The 26,298-nt window shown below is 53.8% G+C and overlaps 1 protein-coding gene across 5 annotated transcripts in view; it reads left to right on the plus strand.

Moving 5' to 3' along the window:
* Positions 1-17,379, plus strand: part of AGPAT6 (1-acylglycerol-3-phosphate O-acyltransferase 6) — a 36,559-nt gene extending 19,180 nt beyond the window's left edge. For 3 of the 5 annotated variants that reach the window (XM_012655995.1, XM_012655996.1, XM_012655997.1), the window contains exons 3-13: positions 5,827-5,896; positions 6,053-6,353; positions 7,105-7,179; positions 8,011-8,100; positions 8,281-8,374; positions 8,850-8,965; positions 9,817-9,872; positions 10,350-10,435; positions 13,721-13,849; positions 13,933-14,012; positions 15,848-17,013. In XM_012655995.1, coding sequence (XP_012511449.1) covers positions 5,827-5,896; positions 6,053-6,353; positions 7,105-7,179; positions 8,011-8,100; positions 8,281-8,374; positions 8,850-8,965; positions 9,817-9,872; positions 10,350-10,435; positions 13,721-13,849; positions 13,933-14,012; positions 15,848-15,956 — 1,206 coding nt within the window. In that variant the 3' untranslated portion in view covers positions 15,957-17,013. The other 2 variants (XR_001137972.1, XM_012655998.1) reach the window with 2 other exon arrangements.
* The last annotated feature ends 8,919 nt before the right edge of the window (positions 17,380-26,298 follow it).

A 26,298-nucleotide genomic window follows, 5' to 3' on the forward strand; every position in this document is an offset into this window, starting at 1 on the left:
AAAGGAGAGAGATGAGGGTAAATGATAGGAAAGGAATTGGTCAGGTTATGTTAGAGAAGGTGGGACAGTTATAATCTGACCCGTGTTAAACTCCAGAGCAGAATTTGTTGGTGGAGAGTCATAGAAACCAGTGATGGTTACGAAGAAGTTGAAGAGACTCTAGCGGTCGTGGGGTTGTGGTGGGGTGAGCGTTTGGGGTCAGGCAGCCCTTACTTGAATACCAGGGCTTTCCTTACGGGCTCTGAAACTGAAGCCACTGAACTTTCCAGTCTATTTCTTTATTGAGACAGCGGGAGTTATAGTGAGAAAGGTAATGCTAGTCATGGACGTCCTCCCTACCCAGTGGGAGGCGTGATTTTGACATAACCGTGAATAGGTTAAAGGACAGACTGAAGGAGGTGGGAATGATGTATGGGAGGAAGTAGTTTTAGGTGTTATGCTTTCAGGTCTATTTTTTCGTAAGAAGACCTTGATGAAGAGAATATTAGGAGTTGATGAGTTGAATACAACCCTCATTGCCTGCCCAGCACGTGCAAGGCACTGTGTCAGACTGTGCTGGAACCCACGTGTGGGCAGGTTCTGGCCCCTGCCTTTCCAGGTACCTGTGGTCTAGTGGGAGAGACAAGTCTGTGCACATAATGAATTCAGAGTGCAATGCCAGCAAAATGCACAGGCAAAAACTAATTCTGATTGCAGGAATTGGGTAGGTAACATTTCAAATGAGATTTGGCATTTGAACTGGATCGTAAAAGGGAAGAGGATGGATCATTCTAGGAGCCTAGTGGATAAAGATGAAGAAGTACAGTCTTGAGTGGAGATGACCCATAGTTCATAGGGTGAAAACATTGGGTACGTGGAGGGAATGAGGTAGGTTAAGATGTTGAACATTTCTTTAGGTGTTGGGAAGTCGTGGAAGGGTTTTGAACTAGAAGGTGATGTGATCAGACTGGCCGCAAGCGTCCCTGGATGGGAGGGAGGAAAGAGGGGAGCAGTTCAATAGAGAGTCAGGGAGTGCACAAGTGGCACGAGCAGGAGGCAGCTGGGTGAGCATGTCCTCTCAGATGGCGAGGGCTGGATGGCAAAGGGAGCCTGAAAGCTCGGTGGCGAGAGGGCAGCAACAGATCGGGAGTGCCACCGAGAGAGGGGCAGCGGGCCATCAGGAGGAGGTGTGCTGCCTTTAGCTAACACGCTTGATGGTGCGGGCCGGACGGCCTGCTCGTTGGAAAGGTGAGGTCACCACCTCTGCGCAGTCCAGGATAAAGCTGTGGATTGGACGGGAGCTGCCTAGATGTGCAGCTGAAGCAGGGAGAGGAGAGAGTTGCTGGAGGCGGGAGGTTTGCATGGGGCATGGAAGGTGAGCGGCCAGAGGAGCCTGAGTCTTCAAGGGTCAGGCTCTTTGGCGGTATCTGGTCAGTTTGTGGGGAAATGCAGTAGAGGCTGACGGAGAAGGAGGAGGGAAGGTTTCTGCTGAGATTCGTGTTACCAGGGTTGTTAGACCTTACTGTGTCATTAGTTCCTAACTGTAGTGTTGAACAGAATGAATAACCAGCAGACATACCATGGAACCGTGTATAGTTCACTTGTCAAGGGCTCTGTTCAGTTGAACATTACTGAAGCGCAGTGTTGTTAGTACCTTTAAATTGTCTCTTCTGGGAGGAGCTAAAAAGGGAATAATTAAGTTATCTGGCGCTAAATTGCCTAGTAAATGATAGATCGGGCTAAGGGAGAGGATTTTTACAGTGAAATAAACTCTGAACCTAGGATTCTTAATTTTGATTAAGAATTTTAGTTATCTGAAAACTCTTACTTTTTTTTTTTAAGAGATAAAGAGGTCTCCTATGCTGCCCAGCTGGCCTCAAGCTCCAGGGCTCAAGCGATCCTCCTGCCTCAGCCTCCCAAGTAGCTGGGACTACAGGCACGCTGCCATTGCATCCAACTGAAAACTGTACTTTTTAAAGTGACAGCTCAGAGAAGCCAGTTGTGCAGTTATGAGACACTGCTATTGTGCATTGGTCTGTGATATAATATATAAAATATACTTGGTCTTTGCCTCTGGTTCCTGCCACAGAGATCCTAAAACCCTAGGGATTTCCCGCATGATGGGAGTGTCTTCTGTTATTCACCATGAGCCTCTGCATCCGTGACTAGGGCCCACCTGCATCTGTGCTGATGGGTGACCAGGGCCCACCTGTGTGTGTGCTGATGGGTGACATAAGGCTGGCATGTACAGCCTTGGGATGGGGCTGCTCCCCAGAAAGACCAAGTGCTTAGAGGGTTGGAACTTTCAGACCCCCCCCCAATGACCTATGGCGGGGTGGGGGCTGGAGATTAAACTCTGTTAAGCTCTGTAAAAACCCTTGAACAACAGGATTTGATGAGCTTCCAGGTGCTGGAAGGCGGTGCCCCAGAAAGGGTGTGGAACCTCCCCCCATACCTTGCCCTGTGCGTCTCTTCCCTCTGGTGCTTCCTGAGCTGTGTCCTTTATAATAAATCCATAAACGTAAGTAAAGCTTTTCCCTGAGTTCTGTGAATCAGCCTAGCAAAGTACTGAACACCAGTTTGTATTTGGTCAGCCAGAGGCGCACCTCCTGAGCTGGGACTTCAGCTGGTGTCTGAGGGTGGGGGCAGTCCTGGAACCCTTAACCTGTGGTGTCTCTGGGTGGCGGAGTCAGAACTGAGTTGGGTTAGAGGACACCCAGCTGGTGTCTGCTGAGGACTTGCTTGCTGTGGGGACGGAAGTGTGACGTGAGAGTGTGGTGTAGAGGAAACTCTTCCCAGGGGCCCTTCCCTGCAGCCCTCGCTAGGGTGTGCAGGCGCCAAGGGAAAACTGCCGCTGCACTCTGATGGTTCGCTGAAAGATTAGCTGACAAAAGGCAGAGAAGTAGAAGAAAAGGCATACACATTTATTAACGTGCACAGGAGTCTAAAAGAGATCTCAGAGAAATGGCCAGAGAGTTGATGCTTTTATACCACCTTGAGGTTGCAGAAAGAGGAGGTCTCAGAGCGTGGCCAGAGACAGGGTATGGTGGTAAATCAGTTTAGGGCGGCCAGACGGTTATTGGGGAGAGCACAGGAGGCCTGGCCAGCAAAGGTGGTCCTGCAGTGCAGATGACCTCACTGCCCTCTGAGAGAGAGAATGGATGGTAGATGTTTCCTTCAGACCTTTAACACATTAACTGCCATGTGAGTTGCATTTAACTCATGCTAGTTTTGAGCCTGGGGCCTTGTGAAGCATATGTAACTCAAACGTCTCTTCACCTTGGGAGCTACAAGAACTGTTTTTCAAGTTGCATATAACTCATGCACAGAAAACAAAAAATAACTTTTTTATTAAATTAGAAAGGATTATTTTGCTTTTTAAGTTTTTATTCTATTTTTGTAATAAAACACTGTGGCCCCAGGGAAAATTTTTTTTTTCCAGTGTGGCAGTGAATGTGTTAAGGTGTCAGACTCCCTGTCAGTCTTCTCTGGATCCTGAGGAGAGGTGGGGTAGGGGTCCTTCGGAGAAAGCCTGTCTGCACGTATTGTTTACTTCCCTTTATTTCCTCCACAGATGCTGTCTCTCCCACAAAAGGCAGCTTTTCAGCTATTGTATTTCTAGTCCTTCTAGCTGTCTTGAAATATGTCAAAGAAGCATATTTTGGGGTGAAATATTTTGGTTTCCTTCAGGTAAAAGGAAACCAGTTCACTGAGCAGCCATTTTCTTTTCTTGTCTTTCTTTTCTTTCTCTTTTGTGAGACAGGGTTCTCACTCTGCTGCCCAGGCTAAAGTGCAGCACGATTATAGCTCACAGCAACCTCAAACTCACAGGCTCAAGCAATCCTCCTGCTTCTGCCTCCTGAGCAGCTGAGACTCCAGGGGTGTGCCACCATGCCTAGCTAACTTTTCTATTTTTTGTAGAGATGGGGTCTCACTATGTTGTTCAGGCTGGTCTTGAACTCCTGGCCTCAAGCAATCCTCCTGCCTTGGCCTCCCAAAGTGCTGGGATTACGGACATGAACCACTGCACCCGGCCTAATCAGCCATTTCTTAACAGGCTGTTCTCAGCTCACAACCAGGTTCCTCCAGCCCTCCCCTCCCTTCCCCTGCCCTTGTGACTTTGGGCAATTCTTTCCTAAGCACAGAAGTGTTTTGTAATGTTCCTGAAATATTGAAAAGCAGGAGGCCAAGGAGATGTTTATTACTGAGCTATGACAGAGCTAGCAGATGTGGAATCTCAATTAGCGGATGCCGTCTGGAATTCCGCAGGTGAAACAGTCTTCAGACATAAATTCTCCTCGAGAGCCCTGATCTCCTGTGTTCTCTGTCCGTTGCAGTCTAATCTAAGTGTCAGAATCGTCAGCACAGAATCGGGTTTTTCTATTCTGACTATTCTTGCAACACCAAAACAGAGGCCTGGCCGAAGTGTGAAACGCTTGTCGCAAACTCTCTTGCCCTTTTTCACCTCATCTCTAGTTCCAGGAAACCAGGTGGAGTTTACCTTCCTCCATTTCAGGAATTATTACCACTTCCTTCTGGAAAAGGTCTGCCACTCATAGAAACAAAAGATGTCACGGGCCCAATGTCTGAAGTACAGAAAACGGGTTATATGAGTTCTTGCCTTCGAACTTTTTTCGAGTGGATGACTCTGGAAGCCCTTTTTTTCTAGACAGTAGAGATTAAAGAAGTTTCCAGGTGAGGTCAGGTCACTGATGAAGCTCGGGTCCGGCGCTTGGCTTTGCCACACAGGGCAGTCTTGCTGATCCCTCAGGCTCTGCCGGCAGCATCCACGCCAGATGCTTGGGGCCGCGTGCATTTTGCCGTGTCGGGGAATGGCAGCATCCCTCCCCACCCTGCATAACTGCGGAAACGTGTTTGGAAAGGTATCTTTTCAGATATCTGTCCTATTTAACTCGCTGTGGATGTAGCTTTTTATTCAGGGATAGCATATTCAAGAGGGAATCGGCGAGCTCATGTTTTTACCTCTCTCTCTCTGATAGTGGAAGAGACCCAGATCTGGCTTTTTACTTCAGTGAAGAGGATTTTTAATTAAGGAAGAGAGTTTTTCCAGATCTCTTCCAGAGTTTGTGTATTCTGTGATAATGAGGACAACTGGGGAGCTTTGCATTTCCCAGGTTCTACCAGATCCGTGATTTCAGAGGACCCTAAGTGACCCTGTGAAGCAGGAGGTAGAGATAGTGTCAGTCCTGCTTTGCAGATAAAGAGACCAAGAGTCAGAGACTTGGCATGTTGCTTAAGGAACACGGCTACTGAGTGTTAAACTTGGGAATTGAAGCTGGATTTTTCTTTTCTTTAATCTCCAAATAGTGTTCTTTTTTTTCTTAACATTATTAAGCCACTCCCAGGCCTTTCTATGTTAAGTTGTGGGATTCTCCCCTGTTACTGGGCAGTCCAAACATACGCATCGTTTATTTAATTCCTATATACCTCCTTGAAAACTGAAATTGTTGCTTTCTTGGATGAATTTGGTGGCAGGCAGTAGTAGCTGCTGTGGGGCAGTGCAGGGGACAGCAAGGTCCCTGTGCCGTCAGCACGAGCTCTGATGTGACCAGGGGACAGAGACCTGAGCAGCTCACACGAGCTTCTGGAGTTTCCAGCTCTTGTTTGTATTAGCGGAACTCGGTCCTAGTTATCGGGGTGGGGTGGGGGTGGGGCTACTGCTCTTCAGAGCGGGTGGGGGTTGAGTTTGCTTGCTTCCTTTTAGAACATGTGCTTCTTGGCTACATCCGTCTCAGGTGCCTGGGGTTGAGGCTGTCACGAATGGAGTGGGGTGTTTACTGACTGGACAGGGTCTCATTCTTGCCCTTGTGTTTTGCGTCCCTGCAGTGGGCCACCTTGAGAATGGAGAGGGGCGCCAAGGAGAAGAACCACCAGCTGTACAAGCCCTACACCAATGGTAAGCAGCTCTGGGCCTTCTGGCAGTGCCACTTGAGAAGTGTTCCCACTCGCCGTTCATGCCACACGCTGTTCACTGTCAAATGTAGGGTGTGACTCTGGATGTTTCTGCTGCTGTCTCCCAGCGTGCTGCTTGACACAGTCTGCTCTTCTGCAGGAATCATCGCGAAAGATCCCACTTCGCTAGAAGAAGAGATCAAAGAAATTCGTCGAAGTGGTAGTAGTAAGGCTCTGGATAACACTCCAGAGTTTGAGCTCTCCGACATTTTCTACTTTTGCCGGAAAGGAATGGAGACCATTATGGACGACGAGGTGACGAAGAGATTCTCAGCCGAGGAGTTGGAGTCCTGGAACCTGCTGAGCAGAACCAACTACAACTTCCAGTACATCAGCCTCCGGCTCACCGTGCTGTGGGGCTTGGGCGTGCTGATTCGGTACTGCTTCCTTCTGCCGCTCAGGTGAGGGAGGCGCGGCGGGAACAAGCTGCCGGCTCGGCCTGCCTGCCTGTCTTTGCTTCGTCTTCCCATTTTGGAAGGAAGGGTAGTGTGACTCTCCACTGGCCAGGCCATCTGACTCTTGGAAGGGTGCCCTAGGGATTGTCCTTTAAAGGCCCTTGGATTCTTGCACATCAGACAGAGGCAGTTGGGTTTCTTAAAGACAGGATTGTCCACCTGCGTGGACCCAACGCAGGGACAGGGAATACCATCTACTTCCTGGCCACTCGGCCCTGGACACGGCTCATTCTTCCTGAAGCTTGGGAGCCAGTACGGAGGCAGTATTGATCTCTCAGCTTTTTGCAAGCCGTGTGCTCTTCGGGTATGTTTGCAGTTGCTGGTACCTTCAGGCTCTGCCTCCCATTGCTTCACAGAGAAGCTGTGCTCTGCCAGGGTTTTAGGCCAAGGGGGAGGGGAAGGCAGCAGGGCAGCAGGCAGAGCAGCCATCTTCAGGGCTCCTGTCGCTCTAGGTGCCTGATGCCTGAGGAGAGGGTGTCAGCCGAGAGCAGACCCACAGTGTGCCGTCAGTTTGGAATCAGAATGGTCTCTGGTTCTCACGGGCCTGTTCGAGTCTCTAGAGGGAACTCTTGTCCACATCGTAGGTGACCAGATCTTGGAGCTGTTTTTTGTGAAGCTCACTTTCATTTTCACATGTTGGATTCATACTTGGTGCAAGAATGTGTTTGCTGTATTTTAACTTGTCTTCTTATTACAGGATAGCTCTTGCGTTCACGGGTATTAGCCTTCTGGTGGTGGGCACAACCGTGGTGGGATACTTGCCAAATGGGAGGTGAGTAGAGTGCAGGACTTGTGTCTGTAGGGCAGTCAGTTCTGGGGACAGTGGCTCCGACAGCGAAGGCCAGGCCACGTATGTGGATACAGCCGAATGTGTGGAATCTTAGATGGGTGAAACAGCCCGGTGGTAACAAGGGCACCAGCGGTACAGTTTTTTACTTTTTTTACTGTATCTATGACTGTTCTTTTTGCACTCCAACCCTTACATTTGTCTCATTTTAAAGATAAAAGGGAGAAGCCACGAAGAGTCCAGGACTCAGATGTTAACAGATTTTGCAGCATGTTTAGTTTTGAGCATTCTAGTATGTTCATAGATTGGTGAGAGGGTAAGGTTTTAGAAAATGATTTGAAATGTAGGCAGGTTTTGTCTGGGTGGGGTTTTGTGAGCTTTTTTTGTTTTTTTGGTCTTTGTTTTTTCAAGAAAATTTTGCTCCCTCCGGGAAGTTGTGTAAGCTGGTAAACCGCTCTTCTTCCTGGGCTGGGGAGGAGGCTGCCTGTGCCTTTGGCCTGTAGCCTTTGGCCTGCCGCTGGCTGCTAACTGGGGAAAGGACTCTAGGAGATGTCCTGACCACCTGTGCTGGAGATTCTAGGGCTTTGAATTCTCAACGTGTTAATTTAGGTGAATGTAAGCAAGTCTCGTTGTTATTTCTTTGTTTCCTCATGTGTAAACATAAAGATGCTAATATATTACAGGATTTTATACCACATGTACTAGTATTTATACAAGTACTCTGTACTCATAAAGGAGTGTCAAATTGTTGGCTTCTGCAGCTTTTCCTGTCTTCCTATATGTAAAACAAAACTCAGAATCCTTGTTGTGTTGCAGGTTTAAGGAGTTCCTGAGTAAACATGTTCACTTGATGTGCTACCGGATCTGTGTGCGAGCGCTGACGGCCATCATCACCTACCACGACAGGTGAGGCTTTCGATGCAAAGGAGGAGGCGCTGGCAGAAACCACCACTCCCCTGTCCTTGGCAAGGGGAAGGCTCTCAGGCGCTTCCAGTTAGAGCAGATGAAGCGTGGGAGGGGAGGGATGTGTCCCAAATGAATTGTTTCGCACTGATTTTTGTTGCTTTGCATACATTTTAAACTCAGGGAAAACAGACCAAGAAACGGTGGCATCTGTGTGGCCAATCATACCTCTCCTATCGACGTGATCATTTTGGCTAGTGATGGCTATTACGCCATGGTAAGGTCTCTTGAGGCAAGACCTTTCCCTCAGACTGGTCAGGATGGGGAGGCTTCTGGGCCCTTTACAGAGGGTGCAGGCGCGTATTCGTGCACGGGGAGCCCGTGGGACTCCGAGAGGAGACACTGAGCAGAGCGAGTGTGTGTGTGGCTGCGTGTGAGGGTGGGTGTTCAGGCAGACGTGGAAGCGGGGAGGGCGTGGGCCTTGGAAGGACTGCGTTCCGGGCCTTTGAGAATCTGCCCAGGGAGGGGCACTTTTACACGAGGGAGGCTCAACTTTATTATTTTGTTGTAGGGTTTTCGGGAATGTTTTTCATTCCATATCTCTGGCATTACCAATTAAAAGTGAGCAATCCGCAGGTAGCAATCGCATGTCCAAGGCTGCAGAGCTTATTTTGTGGGATCTGGAGCTTGCTCCTTGGAGTGGGGGATTGGTAAGGCTGGCTGCAGTGCTCAGAGTTCTTTGTCTGGGCTAGGTGGGTCAGGTGCACGGGGGACTGATGGGCGTGATCCAGAGAGCCATGGTGAAGGCCTGCCCACACGTCTGGTTCGAGCGCTCCGAGGTGAAGGACCGCCACCTGGTGGCCAAGAGGTAACGGGCAAAGCGCTGCTCTTGGGTGTGACCAGTAGTAAAGAATGCAGAAAGCATTTCAGCGATAGCTGTTCCTCACAGCGGAATTCTAGTGTCTTCTACAGCGAGCCTATACTGTTTGCATAATAAATTTTTCCTAAAACATGGAATATAAGAAGTCTAGAGACCCTAGTGTTATTTACCAAGTTAGTAACGTTTCTTAACTTTTTTTATTCATCATACCCATTGTAATAAACAAAATACCAACTTTTACTGCTGTGTGAAATCTCAGAATGAATCCGTTATCACAAAAATAAGCTTAAGACAGTGAGTAAAGTGCGCTCTGGTTTTCAAACTTGAACAGCAGGGCGAATCTGGCGTAAGTAATGCAGGGAGATTTGCAGTGGAGAGAGACGCGAAGACGCAGTCGAGACCATCTTCCGTAGGGACAGGCGAATCCTCCGCCACGTCCTCTCTGCCGCATCTCGGGGCAGAGCACTGAGCCGGGAACTGGAGGTCCAGCGCGGCGCGGCTGTTGCGCGGTCAGGCAGCAAAGGTGTATGGCGAGCGCCTGTGCGAGGCCCCAAGGGAGGCGCCTCTTTCAGGAAGCCCCAGTCTGAGCCACGTCCTCTCACAGACGTCAGTGCCACGCCGAGTGACCGTATGAATTGAATAGCGGTCGTCTGACTTGCTCTACCCTTACAGATTTCTTCTTTATGAGCTTTAGTTGTGGGCTTAAAAAGGATCAGGTCATACTTGTTGACTTGTTTTTATATATCTAAACTAGTGTCAACAAAAATAGGTTATTTATAAATGCATTTGACAGTAGTGGGTGTCAGATTGTCTCACCCTTGTTTTTTTCTTTTCTGAAGACTGACTGAACACGTGCGAGATAAAAGCAAGCTGCCTATCCTCATCTTCCCAGAAGGTAAGAGGGGCTGACTGCCGCTGGCGCTTCGTGGGATGCGCAAGAGCGTGACTGTGGCGTTGCCCGGGAACCAGGCCCTCAGCCCGTGCTGGGGTTCTGTGTCTGCACCTTTAGCTTGACTGTGGGACTAAGAACTCGGGGACATTCAGAGTTGGAACCAAGGGCGCCACGGTGTGAACTCGCTTCGTGCAGGCGTCCGTCCTGCGCTGCTGCCCCAGAGCCCCTCAGCTCCTCGCGGGGCCTCCCACGGCCACTGAGCACCTCTGGCCCTGGCTGGATGTGTGCAGAGCAGGGAACGTGGTCCCGTGAAAAGAGAACCGAAGCCTCGCCGTGCTTTGCCAGTCAGTGTTCGTGTGCAAGTTAGGGACGTGGCAGGTGTGCCCTGCCTGAGGCGCCGTTAGAGGCGGTTGGTTGTTACGTTTAGTCTGGAGGTAAAGGACTGACAGAAATGGCATTTTACCCTCTCCTGCGTTTTAGGAACCTGCATCAATAATACATCGGTGATGATGTTCAAAAAGGGAAGTTTTGAAATTGGAGCCACAGTTTACCCTGTTGCTATCAAGGTACAAGACCTGTGAGGGTGCATGTCGTCATTGTCACCGCGGCGTGAAGGGGACGCAGCGGGAGGAGGTGGCGGAAGGGCCGCTGTCGCTAGGCAGTGGATTCTCTCGGCAGAGCGGCTTGGGGCTGGGCTCGGTGGGTGGACGGCGAGGGGGGGAGAGAGCTAACGGCGCGTAGCCCCGTTAAAGGCCCAGGGAGTGTGTGGACGGGGAACAGGCAGATGCCAGCCCACACCCGCCACCACCAGGTCAGGTGATGGCAGACGCTTCTCAAGCTTTGCATTTGTCCTTCACTCCCCTCCTCTTTCTTCGCGGACCTGGCTGGAACGTGGGCTGCTCTGTGGAAGAGGTGGCTGACTGCAGGGACGGGGTGCGGTCGCCATGCTGGGTTTCTGCCTCTGGGGAGAGGTGAGGGTGGGCGGGTCCTCGTTCCCGGGGGGTGGGAGAAGCAGCTCCACTGCTACGCAGAGTCGCCGTGTACACAGCAGCTCCTCACAGCGAAGTGGATCCCGAGCGCTCATCTCATCCGTCCCCACCCTTCCGGAACTTGTCCATAACCCTTCAACTGCCTGGAGAGAGGGGCCGAGATTAGCCCGTCATCTTTGCCGCTTTCCTCATTCCTCTCCCCCGCGTCACGTCCATCGATTTCATGATAGACGCGTGTTACTTCCAGAGGAACCCAGGTCTCGCGCCGTTACTCCTGAAACACGCAGGCTGTCGTCGGTGCTGCTAAGACGTTTAGGCCGCATCTGAGGCCGCAACAGTGGGCAAGTCTGAGTCAGAGCTGTGCTCAGAAGCCAGTCTCGGTGCCCTCGCGAGGGTCTGCGTTGTCTGAAGAGCATCCGTAGAGCTGGTTCTTGACATTCTTTTCACCTGGTGCAGCTGTGGGGCGAGGTGTTCCTCTGGGTTAGGCAAGTGCTTGCCAGCGGCTACCTTCTACCAGTTAGGCAGGACCAGGACGGGTGGCAGACGGGTACTGGCTGCAGGGGACTCTGATGGGCGGGCTGGGACTCGGCAGGGCCGCTCGTCTGGGAGCATGGTCCGTTAGCAGCGTCCACGTTGGTGTGGGAGTGGTGGGGGCGTCTGGCCGCGTGAGCGCGGTCCTGCGCTCTAGATCAGGGGTCGGGTGCTGGACAGTGTGTGCGTGGCAGCCCCTGTGCTCTCTGCACTGCAGGGGTCCTACACTTCAGCTGCGTCAGCATCCCCTAGAGGGGTCCCTGAAACGGCCAGAGTTGCTGAGTTCTCCTTCTAACAAGTTTCTGGGCGGTGTTGATGGTGCTGTCTGGGGACCACACCATGACGCCCACAGTCTGGAGCCGTGGCTCCTGAGCAGTGTGCTGGGACATGGACCCTTGGGAGCGGTGCAGCTTCTCTCCAAAGTAAAATGCATGCCCATCTCACCGTCTGTTCATTCAGGCCGCAGAGTAAAGCCCACGCGTGGTTAGGAATGTCCGCGCCACAGAGTCTTGCCTAGTTTTTGTGAAGCCTGTGCTGGTAACCCAGCTTGGATCACCTTGGCAATCTCAAGGCTCTTACTACGTTTCCACCAAAATCAAGTCAGCATTTAACTTTGAGGAATTTATTGCTATTTCGAGCTTTTGCCTTGTTTCTCTCTACAGTGTCTGCCCAGCATGGAACAGAGAGTCAGCCCTAGATAGAGGGCTCTCACTCGCAAATTCTGTCCACGCTGTGCTCCGTGAAACATAATGACAGTTCCTTTCTAACTATACATATAAGCTTAGTTTTAAAAATGTATTCTTTGCTCTTATCTCTTTTTGGTATTGTGAATTCATTAAGCCTTCTGTAGTTAAATCCAAATGTCTTTCTGTACCTAGGGCTGTAATCTTGGCAAAATCATCCAATTTTTATTCTGAGAATCATAAGACTTAGACTGGAAAGGCCTAACAGATCACACCGTTCAAACCCACGTGCTGCCCCCGTGTCAGAATCCTGACTGCAGCACCCCTCCGGTGTTGCCTCTCCATCTCGCCTAAGGAAACGGCTTTTTTTTTTTAAGAGACAGGGTCTTATTCTGTCCACCAGGCTGGAGTACAGTGGCGTCATCACAGCTCACTGCAACCTCAAACTCCTGGGCTCAAGCGATCCTCCTGCCTCAGCCTCCCGAGTAGCTGGGACTACAGGCACACCATCACGCTTGGCTAATTTTTTTCTGTTTTGTAGAGATGGGGGCTCCATCTTGCACAGGCTGGTCTCAAACTCATGGCCTCAAGTGATCCTTCCAGAGTGCTAGGATTACAGGCGTGAGCCACCACACTCAGCCAAAAGGGCATTTTTGACATCGGTGGCAGCGTGGTCCTGTGGGATAACTTTTGAAATTGTTTCTTTTGATTTTTCCACTCTCTGGTCCTGAGTGTTTGCTCTGTAAATACACGAAGCCTTGTCTGCAGTTGCCCTTCAAGCATGTGATGACAGCTCCGTGGCACCGTGTTCGGTCATCTGTCCTGGAGGACTCATATCTTCTGTTGCTCCCTGTCCAGCTCCCTCCAGCGCCTTGCCCGCCTGCTTTCCTGCCGCCTGAGCTGTTCTCCCATGTCGATGACGTTCGCAGCTGCAGCCACATTTTCTACAAAATTCCCCTGAGTACAGCCTTTTGCCTCATTAGAGTTGGCAAACGAAAGCACCTAACATTCCTGCCTCTTGGTGGGAGCCCAGCGCCCGCGCGTGAGACCTGAGATTGGTGTGTCGTGTGCTGACGACCACGGGGGCGTCGGTCAGCGCAGCGCCGCCTCCTGAGCAGACAGTGCACTTGGTTAGGAGTGTGAACACAGAAGCACGTCGTAAGCTTTCTGATTGTTTCCTCCGTGGTCTGGGCACCAGAAATAATAGGAAAGAGCTGATGGTTACGTAAGAAAACACCTTTATTAGCTGAATGACAGGGTGGTGGGGACAGGCCTCCTGAGAGGGGAGGATGGAGGGAGCAGTTGCTGACGCCGGGGCACGGTGTGTGGGAGCACGTTCTCCCAGCTCTGTTTTCGGGTTTGTGCGGAAACGTGACCGCCGAGTACGCGCCTATGAGTAAGAGCCGAACGGCCGCAGAGGGAGGACTGTGCTCGAGGAGGCTGTCGGGCGCGACTTCCCCAGCGACCCGGCAGAGGCCGGCTAGGTCGGGAGACGAGCGTCACCCTGTGCTTCAGAAGAACACGCAGGGCCTGGGGTCCCTTCCTCACCCCGACACTGCCCGCGGGGGCCTCCATGGAAGTTGGCGCTGGCTCCCCGCATTGTGAGAACCGCTCCCTTCCCACCCTCCAGCTCTGCCCTGTCTTTCAGTACGACCCTCAGTTCGGAGACGCCTTCTGGAACAGCAGCAAATACGGGATGGTGACGTACCTGCTGAGGATGATGACCAGCTGGGCCGTCGTCTGCAGCGTCTGGTACCTGCCCCCTGTGACCAGAGAGGTAGGGCCCCGGGCAGAGGCCTTCCCTCGCCTCCGGGTGGCCATGGGCCCGGGCTGAGTGGTCCTGTTCGTTCTTTCTTACAGGCAGATGAGGATGCTGTCCAGTTTGCAAACAGGGTGAAATCCGCCATCGCCAGGCAGGGAGGCCTCGTGGACCTGCTGTGGTGAGTTGAGAGCCGCCGCGTCAGCCAGGTCTGAGACACGCGTCTCCGGAGCAGGTGTGGGCTCGGCTCCGCTGACATCTAATGCTCCGGGGTGTGAGTAAACTCGCCAGCTCTAGAGGAGCAGTTTGACTCCTCTCCCCCAGTTCCAGCTCAGAGGTGCCCTGTGCTGCCTGGACCTCAGGGAACATGGTGTCCAGGGTGCCGGCACTGAAGCACCTTTCTGGGGTCAGGGCCGGTCTGTCAGGGCACCAGACAGTCCTCGTCTCTAGGTGGGGATGACCTGGGCTTACCTGAAATCCTCACAGGAGGACAGGCCTTCTCTGGTCTCAGCGCATTTGGCAAAACTGGACCATCCTTAGGAAGGCAGACGTTTCATTCATCACGTTTGGCTTGTTAGCTAATCAAGCAGGAGTTGACGCACTTACTCTGTAAGGAGTTGGTGGCTATTTCAGGCTTTGCGGACCTTCTGGTGCCATTGCAGCGTGGAAGCATCCAGAGCCGATGCCTACACACGCGAGCGTGCGGTGTCCCCACAAAGCTTTACTTACAGGGACAAGTGTCAGCCTGGGTGTGGCCCACGGCCGCCGCTGACCAGCCCTCACGCTAGCGTGTGAGATGGTCATGTCCCGAGTGACGGGAGGCGGGCAGGGTTGAGTCTGGCTCAGAGAAACTTTCTACCATCTAGGGCCTTAGGTTTGGGTGCAAGGGCCAGCTGTGGAGGGCATTGGACTTAGAGGGACGTTATGAGAAAGAAAGGGCGGAACTTCACATGTTAAACTGAACCGTGGATTTTCAGGTCATGGCTTGGCCCCGCGTTTATTGAGCGCGCACCACATGCCACTGTGCTGCTGGTGCCCCGTGCGGTAACTCGCTCCATCCTCACGGCAGCCCCACGAAGGGCAAAGATTGCTATTCCCACCCTGCAGACGAGCGCTGACACTCAGGTTAAGTCACTTTTTTCCAAAGTCAGAAAATAAGCACTGGAGCTAGATGCTCAACCCAGGGCTGATGCTCAACCCAGGGCTGACGGGCTCTCAGCTCGAAAGTTCAACCTCCGCGTTCCCGTCTCCGAGGCCGAATGAAGGCAAGGGTGGCTGCTTTTAAGAGCATGCCTTTGCTGCGGATGTCAAAGGGCGTGGCAGGACTGAAAGTGGGCTGAGGTTTTCGTGAACCATCGGAGTGGCGGTAACTGTAGAGTTTGGGTGGGGAGTGGGGCGGGGTGGGTGGGAACGCACCTGTGAAGAAGCAGCCCAGGCCTGGCGGGTGCGGTGGGCTGTTGCGGGGAGGTGCGGGCGGGGGAGCCAGGGCTCTGAGAGCCAGTCCCAGGCGTTTGAGCGTCCATCCGCTCTGGCACTGACGCTTGAGCACGGGAGAAAGAAGAACATGCATTTCCCCTCGTGTTAGTTCTTGGCATGAATTCGGAGAATTCATGGGTCTGAATTGTACAGATTACATTTTACAGATCGATTTTACAGATATATTACGAGTCTCAATATTTCTTAAAGTGTGTCTCCCTTGCATAATTCCTTTATCCTCTGCAAGGTGGAGGTGAATGGTAGAGTAGAAAGAATGTCAGACGCCTCGGCAGGTTTAAGCAGTTACAAAGTCCCCTGGATGTGAGTAGCGAGCTCTGGCCCCAGGGCAAGAGCAAGTGTTCGAGGTGGAAAGGTGGATCGGGGAGTCGAGGGCCAGTTTCGGGGGTCATCCTTCCGAGAGAGCCGTGGAGTGCTCCCGTTTCTGGCAGGTTTTTCTTGGGTTTGGGGCAGCACCGTGCGTCCCCCTGGTGTGAGGGTGCCAGGAAGCCTTCCTCCCGTCACAGCCAGGCTCTCTGACAGGGATGGCGGCCTGAAGAGGGAGAAGGTGAAGGACACCTTCAAAGAGGAGCAGCAGAAGCTGTACAGCAAGATGATCGTCGGGAACCACGAGGACCGGAGCCGCTCCTGAGCGCGCCTCGAGCCGGCCGGTCGCACCAAGTCCCGACCGCGAGCCCACTGGAGTCGCCGCCGCCGCCGCCGCCGCCGCGCCACTGCTGCCCGTTCCACACTCAGGCTCTCCAGGCTGCTCCAGATCCCAACACGCAGCCGCTTAGAGCCGCACTGGGACCCCTGAGTGCGGGCTGCCAGGCGGCGCCCAGGACGAGATGCCTTCTTGTTTGTTTCCCGATGGTCGTTGGAGGAATGCCAATAAAGTCGGCGCCACCCGCGTGCGTTGTGGGGCTGAGTGGCTGTTGGGAAGAACCAGCCACATTCTCGTGCCAGGGGCGGCGGGATATTGGTCTGTGGCGAATGCCCACATGCCACGGCCTTTGCTGGGGGAGGGGCACCCGCTCCTGAGGAGCAGCCCTGCCGGGGCTTCAGCCTGACCATCACCCCTGCCTTGGAGCTCCACAGACTTGGTGAAAAGAACAGTGCTGTCCGCAGGGGCTTTCAGGAAAACGAAGGTTTTGGTTTGTGCTGCTGCTTGCGGAGAGCCCCAGCAAGGGCGGGAGAGGCCGGTGGGCCACCGAATGCTGTGGTGAGACCCACGAGTCACGCTGTTCAGACTCCAGGGCTGAGCCTGAATTCCCCATGTGACTTGCTCTTTGTTTAACGTGTGCCTCAGTTTCCCCATCTGTAACATGGGTCAGGAGGGGAAGGGTGGTGACACCTACCTCACAGGGTTGTTGTGGGGATTAAAGTGCTACTATGAGTGAAGGACATGTGATGTTCAGTGTTGTAAGTCCAGGGCCACGACACGTGGCCAGACAAGTTCTGAGCTCAGAGCTGCCACACGGGGCTTTGGATTTGCTTTTGAGAGTAAATAAAAGTGGATGGCGAACGAACCGGGGGACTTTGCCTTCACTCTTGCTCCCTGGATGGAGCCCTGAGTAGCGTGTTTTGTGTGAAACTCAAGTCCTCTTACTTGAGCATAACCCTGGGGCTGCAGGGTGCCCTTGACTTCCGGGAGAGGAGCAGCGTGGTCTGGGAGGTACACCAGTCTTCAGACGGTGGCACATCTCTCTGGTTCGTCTAGAATCCCTGCATCGCCACGGGTCTCTGCGCAGGTGGGCTCCGTGGAGTGGAGGCGTAAAAAGCGTGTGAGTGGGGAGAGAAGGCGGCGGGGCTGCCTGGACGTGAGGACAGGGCAGCAGGGTGGGAGCCCATGGGGGCGGCGGACGGCGGGGGAGGGGTGCGCGGCGGGGCGGACCTGCCGAGCGCGGGCGCTATGGAGGCGGAGTCCTCGCTCTGGGATGTGCCAACTTCAGAGCCCTCAGGAGAGCGTCGTCTCAGCCCAGCCTCAATGCATCCGCCCCGCTGCCCACCACGGCGGTCCTGCCAGCCACCGCTCAGGACGGCACACCAGCTGCGGTAAGTGTCGGTCCCCAAGGTCGCCCTCTGGCCAGGGATTTGGGGCTGCGGGGTGAAGCCCGCGCCCCGAGGCTAAAAGCCATTCCCTTTGTCTCGAGCACCCTGCACCTCGCCCAGCAGTGCCTTCCCGTGACCTCCCCAGACGGCCGCCACCTTGCCCCTGCGCTCCTGCTGGCCAGTGGGACGTCCCTTTCCAGCGGCCACCGCTGTGACTGGAAAAGCAGCCTTGGGCCACGTTTGACAGCACGCGCAGGAAGGAGTGGTTTTATAGGCGGTGATGTTTACAGGGTTTGAAGCTAACTGGGATGATCTTTCAGCATTAGTCTTGAAGGACAAGTCCCTTTTAAAAGTTCCTCTAAAACTTATATTCATTCTTTATTGCTGTTGTTTCATGATCTGCATAGGATTTTTACATATGTGTCTTTTTTGCTTTTAGTGGCCTCAGCTTCGTGACAGCAGGTGTCGCAGGCCTGGAGCAGAGTCCCTGCTGCAGGGGGACGTGCTGGGGACCAGGCAGTGGGGAGAAGGGACGTGCTCACACCTGCACAGGGAAACCCTAGCGTTTCAATGCAGTGCTTGCGACAAGCATTCAGCCTCGTGTGGCGGCTCCGTCCCTTTTGACTGGGGATCCCACAGGCCCCAGGTGAGCCGTTCGTCGGATGCTCGGTTTGGGATGAGTGAGTTGGTCTGATGGGAAGCACGCACAGCGGGAAGTACACTGGCTCTGAGGTCCCAGCTGGGATGGGGCTGAGCTGGGAGAAAACCAGGTGACACAGTGGGCGGAAGGCGCGGGCCAGCCTCCGATCCCACTTCCAGACGCGCTGCCCCTGGCTGTTGTAACTTTCTCTGCGTCCGTTTCCTGATTCATAACCGGCGGCTTGGGCTCGGTGCCCCCTGAGACCAGGTCCGCCTCTGAAAGTTCTATGGTTTTTCAACCCATAGTTGAAACTTTGGCTTTGATCTCTAAAGTCTTCAGAGGTTTGAAATAAGAGAGGTCAGTTTGAATCCTTCGCTTCTAAAACATTAGAGCCAGTGACACTAAACTCCACTGGGCGTCCCCAAGCGTTTTAGGCAACTGTGGGGCTGGGTTCACACTTCTCTTGGACAGGGTGGTTTTGATTGTGGATCTTGGACAGAAGTTTTCTTTCTTTTCTTTTTTGTAGAGATGGGGTCTCCCTTTGTCACCCAGGCTGGTGCGCAATGGCACGATCACAGCTAACTTGAGCCTCTAAGTCCTGGGCTCAAGGGATCCTCCCTCGTCAGCGTCCTGAGTAGCTAGGACTAGAGGCACATGCCACCATGCCCGGCTAATTTTTTAATATTCTGTAGAGACGGGGCCTCACTGTGTTTCCCAGGCTAGTCTTGAATCCTGGGCGCAAGCGATCCTCTCAGCTCGGCCCCCCAGAGTGCTGGATTACAGGTGTGAGCCGCCGCGCCCAGCCTGCCTTTTTTCACTGAAACGTGAGACTTTCTTGCAGCTGGTTAAGGGGGAGCTTTCTAATAACGCTGGTAAAATTCCCTTGACGGAGGAAGCACAGAAAAATCTGTCAGCCAGGCCGGAGCCCCGAACGCTGAGCTGGCGGAGGAGTCTGCGCAGACGTCCTCCTGACACTGGAACTGACTCTGCAACTCGATTCTTCACCGTGTCAGAACCACTCCCTGGTGCTGCCCTTCAGGGACTACAAAAGGCTTGCGGCGTGGTGGGGAGGGCTCCAGAGCCCCGAATGCCCCCACCAGACCGTGACAGGCGTTCTGGGGCACCAGCACGCCTCAGACCTTCACGGCCGAACCAGCGGCGGACGCCAACCCTGTTGTCCTCTGGAAATGTTCTAGGTCCGTAAATCTTGCCTTTCCCCTCCTGGAATTGACCAGGAACCTGGACATCTGCGGGATGTCCTCCCACTGTGCCCTGATGCATGGGAGAGTCCCGTGTCGCAGGCCCCACCCGCCTGCCGCGTGGCCCAGGCCGGGGACTGGAAGGGCAGCCGCACGCACGCTGCCTCTCGGACGGGGCAGGCGGCCGGGCCATCCGTCTCCCCTCGCACGCACACCCTCTCCCCCAGTCAATACGGCTCTCTCCGATGGGAAAGTTAATAAATTTTGCTCTAGATTAAAAGTATTGATCATTTCATTTGTAAACGATAAATAAAAAAGGGGAACTTTTTATTGCGCCAGGGGTGGTGTCTGGTGTATTTTGTGGCTGAGATTGCGCTCGCTGCTGGGGGGGCTTCTCATATGCATTCCAGCCGGCCGGCCGCATTGATTTCCTATTAGTCTCCCTGCACCACCCAGTAACACATCATTTCAGTACCTGCTATTAATGGTCTTTTGATAAATAATCACTTGTAAGTCAATAAATTTTTATTAAACAGTGTGGCTCCTTGATTTATTAAAATCCAACCGTGTTTGTCTGGGAGAAAAGGGATGCTGAATTGAAGTGGAGGTTTTCATACATCTTCCTGACGCCGGGCAGTCACTGCACACTCCAGAGGAAAACAATTGCATTTTAACAGAAACGAAACAGCCGAGTTTGGAGCTTGGGCCCAGGGAAACTTTGTCTCCGTCAGTCTGAGGCTCAGCCTGCAGGGAGCAGCCTCAGGCCTGAGGTTTCCGAGAGCAGGGTGCGGGGCTGGACCCCTGCTCTCTGCGTCCTGGGGTGGGGCCGATGTCCTCTGCAGGCAGACATCTGAGGTCTGTGGGGGGCTGCACGGTGGGGCTTCAGCTCCTTCCTGGCCACGTCGCCACCAGTCGTGGGCTATATGGGTTATTTTTAAAAGTGGGCCAATAGCTGGAGATCAGAAACCTTTTTTGTGAGATTTTCATTGGCATAAAATTTGCTGTAAAGGTGTTGGCACCTTTTCACTTCACAGCCCCAAGCAGATCGTTTATACAGAGCAACCCGACCACCGACGACACAGCCAGAATTCCCAGGCCAGAGGGAAGTGGTGGGAAAGGGAAGAAGATCCGGCTACTAAATATTTTTATTAAAATGAACGATTGGGACTCCTTGACCCTGCCCTTGTCCAGGCGCGGCCGCCGACTCCTTTAACATTCCGTGAAGTGGTGCAGGCGGGAACGCGGGAAGGGCCTCTGGCAGCGGGGTCACTGACGGGAGGTCCGCGAGGGCTCCAGTGTCTTCACCTGCTTTGGATCCGTTTTCTCTCCTGGTCTCGGGACCGTGAAGGTGACTAGGGAGCTGGAGGGCAGAAAGCAAACTGGCAGGAGTGTCCCAGAGCAGGCAAGTGTTCCCAGTGTGGTCCAGTCTGGGCCCATGTGCAGGAGGTTGGTCCTTGGGGACCTCAAGGCCTGTGCCCAGGGCTGGCTGCAGTCCTCCGCAGGCCAGGGACGCCGACGACAGCAGGGAGACAGCTTTCTAGACACAAATGACACTGCATATCCGGTGCTTTACGTGTGCAAACTTCAAGGCCACCATCCGGGTAAAACCGCACACTTCCGAAGTGCATCCCCTGAGGGGCTGCTCTAGCCTTTGTGCACTGTCCCCGCCCTCCTGTCCCACGGCCACCCCCACTCTGTTAGGGGACTTCGGTGAGGAGGCTGGAGAAGAATCGCCTTAGGGTTTCTTGTATTCCACGAGGCCACTTTGGGTGATTTTGAGTCACATCCATTAAACCATGGGAAGGGAGTGACTCTTGGTTGGCAGCTCTCGTTATCGCTGCTGGTGGGGGGCGAGGGGCATCTGGGCCATCACCTGGTGACCTCACCAGACAGCAGGAAGCCAGGGCAAGGGGGAGTGGCCGGCTCTGTCTCCCTGAGTAAGGGAGGAAGCCCGGAGCTTCCAGAACGGAGCATCCGGTGATCCTAGGGGTAGCTGTGGCTGTTTCCCTCCCGAGACCCCACAGGCCCCGAAATGTGTTTGGAGTGTGTCTGACCTGTCCGCGTGCGGCAGACTCGGCCCTGCGTGGCTGGAAAGGAGCCCAGGTTCCGCCCGAGTCCCAGGCAAAGGTGTCCCGGCTCCCTTTGCCCCCCTCGCCTGGGCTAGGCGCGTGGGCGGCCACCGCGCTGCCGAGCGGTGGGTGGAGGGCGCCGGGCCCTGCTTCCTGCTCGCGCGGCCTGGGGAAGGGCTGCCGCAGCTCGGATTGATCCACCAGCGCGATTTGTCATTTCTCCCAGGCAGGCGCTGTTTTCTCTTGCTTCAGGAGGCCCCTTCGACACCTGCTTTATTTTTCTTCCTGCGCTGACGTGACGGGAGACAGGTGTTAAACTACTTAATCACTTTAAAATTGTTTTAATTTTCTGTTTTTTATTGATCTCCCCAGCACCAATTAATCAGCTCACTGGACCAGGCAGTTAGTACATTAAAAATTGTCAGGGAGGCCGTGCATCTTGCAAAATGTCTAAAAAATATTCGGCTAGCAAATTTCGTTTTTCTTTGGCATGCAACAGTGCTTGGCCGTGGAACTCCCACTCGGAGAGGGCCCTGCCTCCGGGCTGCGTGTCGCGAGTGTTCAGGGGAGCTCTGGCCGGGGCCTCCTGTAGGAGACGCCGGGAGCAGGTGCCCCTCTCAACGCTGCTCTGCCACCTTCCCTTCTGCTTTCGTTCTCTTTCCCCCACAACCCTGGGTCTCCTTGCCCAAGGACACTGGGAGCTTTGTGGAAGGCAGCGCTTGCTCTGGACCCCGTGTCCTGACCCCACAGGGCAGGACTTGACGGTCTGTAACTGCTCTTGTGGCTGCCCTGAGCCCACAGCCAGATTTCCCGTCCCGTCGTCCTCTGGCAATGCCAAACCTCCTCCCGTGGGACAGGGGCCTGCTAACCTCGATGGCCCTGCCTGCTGGCAGGCAGCGGTGTGTCACACGGCCTCCTCCCTGGCACCCCTGTGATGGGCCTGCACATTCCACGGAATGTTCTGGAGAGCCCCACCCACCACACCCCACCCCCACCCCGTCCTGCGCTTGCAAACCTTTGTAAACCTTTGCCACTTGTCTGTTATCGGCCCTCTCGAAATGATTTATTAGCTGCTTGGCTGTACTTTCCGAGTGAAATAAAGCATGGGCGGAATAACCAGTGGCTTCAACATCACTTCTTGGGGGTGGAAATTTGTTTTCTGCTTTTCCCACTTTTGCCTGGTTTTCTGTCACTTCCCCAGGGCGAGCCCTTATTCTCCTGGGCGCGTTAACCGTCAGGCAGCCTGTCCCCGCATCCCCCCACCCAGCATCCCTGCCGCAGCCCTTCCTCTTCCAGGCCCCACTGCCGTGGGCATGGGGATCCAGCACCCCCAGAAGGGCCTGGGGGGCCCCACACTTGGGGGAGCCGGAGGGCAGGGGCTGCGGGGCGGGGCGGCAGACTTATCTCCCCGCCCCACCCGCGCGGTATTAATTGGCATATGATGGGGCCGGGACGATAATGTAGTATCGATTTTCTCTCTGGACGCCACAGCTTTATTTGCGCACACCTGCCTGTGTTTGACTGGCGCTCTGCTCTGGGGACGGGAGAGCTTATCGGCCTGTTGGCCTCTTTTCCCGGGCACCCAGGCACGCACACCCCTCCGGGCCTCCGCTCCGCAGGTCCTCCCTGGCTCGGGACGAGGAGTGGCCCAGAAGGGCTTTCTCTACCTGTGAGCCCGCGAGCTGTGGCCGTCTGCCCTGCTGGGAAAGAGCGTGACAGTTACGGGGGCAACGCTGGCTTTGGCGTCGCCCTGGGTTCCGATCCACCTGCCTGCGCATGGCCTCGAGGCTGCTGAATGTTTCTGCCCCATAACTTCTCCTCCTTCTCCGAGGAAAGGCAGAATGCCTGCTTCGCAGGGCTCTTGGCGGTCTCTCTCCGCCCCACACACAGCAGCAGCTCAGCAGACGCAGCTCCTCGGTCAGTCAGGCTGTCCCCGGGGCCTGCGCGGCTGCACGCACGGCGGCAGACAGGACCACAGGCATCGGCCACCCCGGTGTGTCTCCAGTGAGAGCCTCGGACCCCCAGGCACTGTGGTCACCACCGCCTTGCAGGCTGGGGCCGCCGTCCCGCACCAGCCACACACTCTCAGGACGGCCTCCCCGGTCACTGGCCCCGTCCCCACACAGCCAGGGCCCAGCACCGGGGCTTCTGTTTTCCTCGTTTCCCTGGCCTCTGACGGTGGCCAGACACTGTGGCCAGTCCGTCCCGGGCTTTCTGCAGCGAAGGGAAGGCAGAAAAGCCAAAGGCAAACACCGGTTTCCTGTCGGCACAGCACTAATGCTCTTGCTTGGACAGGCGACTGTGCTTTCACTCACTTTGCAAGATTAATGGCATTTGTTTGCTAAGCGAGGCCTAACGAGGGGCTTTTGAACACAGGCCTTCCGGACTGGCAGAGGGGAAGGAGGCTGCAGTCCACATGGGGGACGGGAGAAGCAGGCTCTCCCCACCGCTCCCCTGCCCAGGAGCAGGATGGGAGACTTACTGGCTAGGGACGTGAGCTGTTTGTGTCCTGCCCGGGACACCTTCTTGAGAGGGCTGCCGAGGGCTCTGTGGGTCAGCCCACCCCTCCCCCAGATGGGGCCCTCCCGCCATGGGCACCCAACGCCACTGTCAAATGTAGGACCAGCCTGGGGTTCACAGCTCTGAGGAGCGAAAAACAGTGTTAGAGAGGACAGGCCAGGGCTTCTGAGGTGGGGCAGCTGGCAGGAGCTTCGGGACAACCAAGCCTGCCCGCGACAGAAGTTGGGGGAGGCCTGGGCCCATCAGCGACGCAATACCAAGATTGGATCAGAGCAGCTTCTGTCTTGAGGTCTGCGGGCAGCGCAGCGTCCACGGGGCAAGCAGAGGCGGCAGCCTGGCAGACCGAGGGAGGGTGCGCGGGCTGCCCCGGTCCAAGGCTTCTCCAGATCCGAGGACCATCAGGCTCTCTTGAGGACGTCCTCACCTGGTGGGGAGCAGCCGGAGTCAGCAGCGCCTCCGCAGACCCACGTCAGTCCCGGGCAGACCGGGGCTGGAGCAGCAAGCCCTGCGCTGCTTCCCGTTCCGGAGCACAGCGGCAGTGAGTTAGCAAATTCTGCCAAAGAGTGTCTCTTGAGCAGAAACTAAATAAAACCTTAAACCCCGAGAGCCAATGGAGGTTTCATCCTATTAGATCATCCGCGAGGCCGCAGGGCTGACGCATGTGGTGGCAGGTGGGACACCACAGGCCTCTGTCACTCCTCATCCCTCCGCAGGGAGAAGGCCCTTTGCTGCTTGCTTCTGCCCTGCTGCCTTCCCCGGCTGTTCTGCGGTATCTGTGTCCTCTGGGGAAGAAGGAAAAGCTACGGAACTCAATTTAGGTCATTTGCGGACAACTCAAGAATGAGCAGGGGGAGAACAACAGTGGATTTAAGTGGAGTTGGGCTTTAACGATCCCTTTTCCCAAATCTGTCCACCCCTGTGCCCTGGGGCACAGGTTCCCCGGGCCCAGTCCAGGGCCGCCCACCCCCCGCAACCCCACACACCTCCCACGGGCCAGAATACCCCAGGCGGCCCTGGAGTCTGTGTGTTTGACGAGTTGTCATCAGGCACATTTGGGAAGCCGCCGAAATGAACATTTGTGGCTGTGGTGTATCTGCTTCAGCCAGGAATACTGGCAGGAAGCTACAAAGCAGCAGAAACCACTTCAAGAAAAAGGATGTTTGCCATAAAAATGTACTAAAACATATTTGATCAGTGTGTCTTTGGTTAGAAAGCTTCATCTAGTCCTCTGTGTCCACTGTAGCTTTGGAGACTCAGGTCCCTGTGCACCTGGGGAGTGGACACAGCCCTGGAGCTGGAAGGCAGCAGGGCGGGCCTGGACTCGCAGCTACTAGAGTTTTGACCTCTGACACGTCTCCTAAGTGCTCCAAGCCTCAGTTTTCTCATCTGCAAATTGGGAATAAAACCAGATGGCCAGTCTCCCCGGGAATGAAATGAAATAATGCTCAAGAATGCAATCCCTACCAAAATTCCAATGTCATTTTTCTAAAATTGGAGAAAACAATCCTAAAATTCACATGGAACCACAGAAAATCCTGAATGGCCAAGGTAATCATGAGCAAAAAGAGCAAAGCTGGAGGCATCACACTACCTGATTTCAAGCTAGACTACAAAGCTACAGTAACTAAAACAGCATGGTACTGGCACAAAAATGGACACATCCACCAATGAAACAGAATAGAGAACCCAGAAGTGAATCCACACCTGTATGGTCCATTGCTTTGCAACAAAGACCCAAAGGATACGCAATGATAAGAACATATTTTCTTCGACAAATGGTGCCGGGAAAACTGGATATCCACATGTGGAAGAATGAAACGAGACCCTTCTCTCTTCCCATATGCAAAAATCAGCTCAAATTGGATGATTTGAATGTAAAACCAGAGACCGAAAAACTTTTAGAAGAAAACATAGGGGGAAACTACATGACATTGATCTGAGCAATTTTTGGAGTTGACCCCAAAAGCACAGGCAACAAAAGCAAAAATAGACAAACAGGATTGCATCAAACTAAAAGCTTTTGCACAGCAAAGGAAACAATTAACAGTGTGAAGAAACAAACCACAAATTGGGAGAAAATACTTGTAAGCCATACATCTGATAAGGAATTAATATTCAAAATATGTAAAAAACTCAATCACAAGAAAACAAATAATCTAATTTTAAAATGGGCAAGGGACATGGATAGACATTTCTCAAAAGAAGATAAATGGCCAACAGATATATGAACAGTGCTCAACAGGGATAATCATTAGGGAAATGCAGATTAAAACCACAATGAGATACCACCTCATGCCATCAGGATGGCTATTAACAAAAGACAACACGTGTTGGTGAGTGTGCGGATAACAGGAAAGCTTTGCATACTGTCGGTGGGAGTCTAAACTAGGACAGCCATCATAATGGAAAACAGCATCAAGGTTCCTCAAAAAACTAAAACTAGAACTATCATATGATCCAACACTCCTGGATATGTATCCAAAGGACTTGAAATCAGGGTCTTGAAGAGATACC

The sequence above is a fragment of the Propithecus coquereli genome, unplaced genomic scaffold (genome assembly GCF_000956105.1).
Source record: "Propithecus coquereli isolate 6110/MARCELLA unplaced genomic scaffold, Pcoq_1.0 Scaffold496, whole genome shotgun sequence".
NCBI classification, from domain to species: domain Eukaryota; kingdom Metazoa; phylum Chordata; class Mammalia; order Primates; family Indriidae; genus Propithecus; species Propithecus coquereli.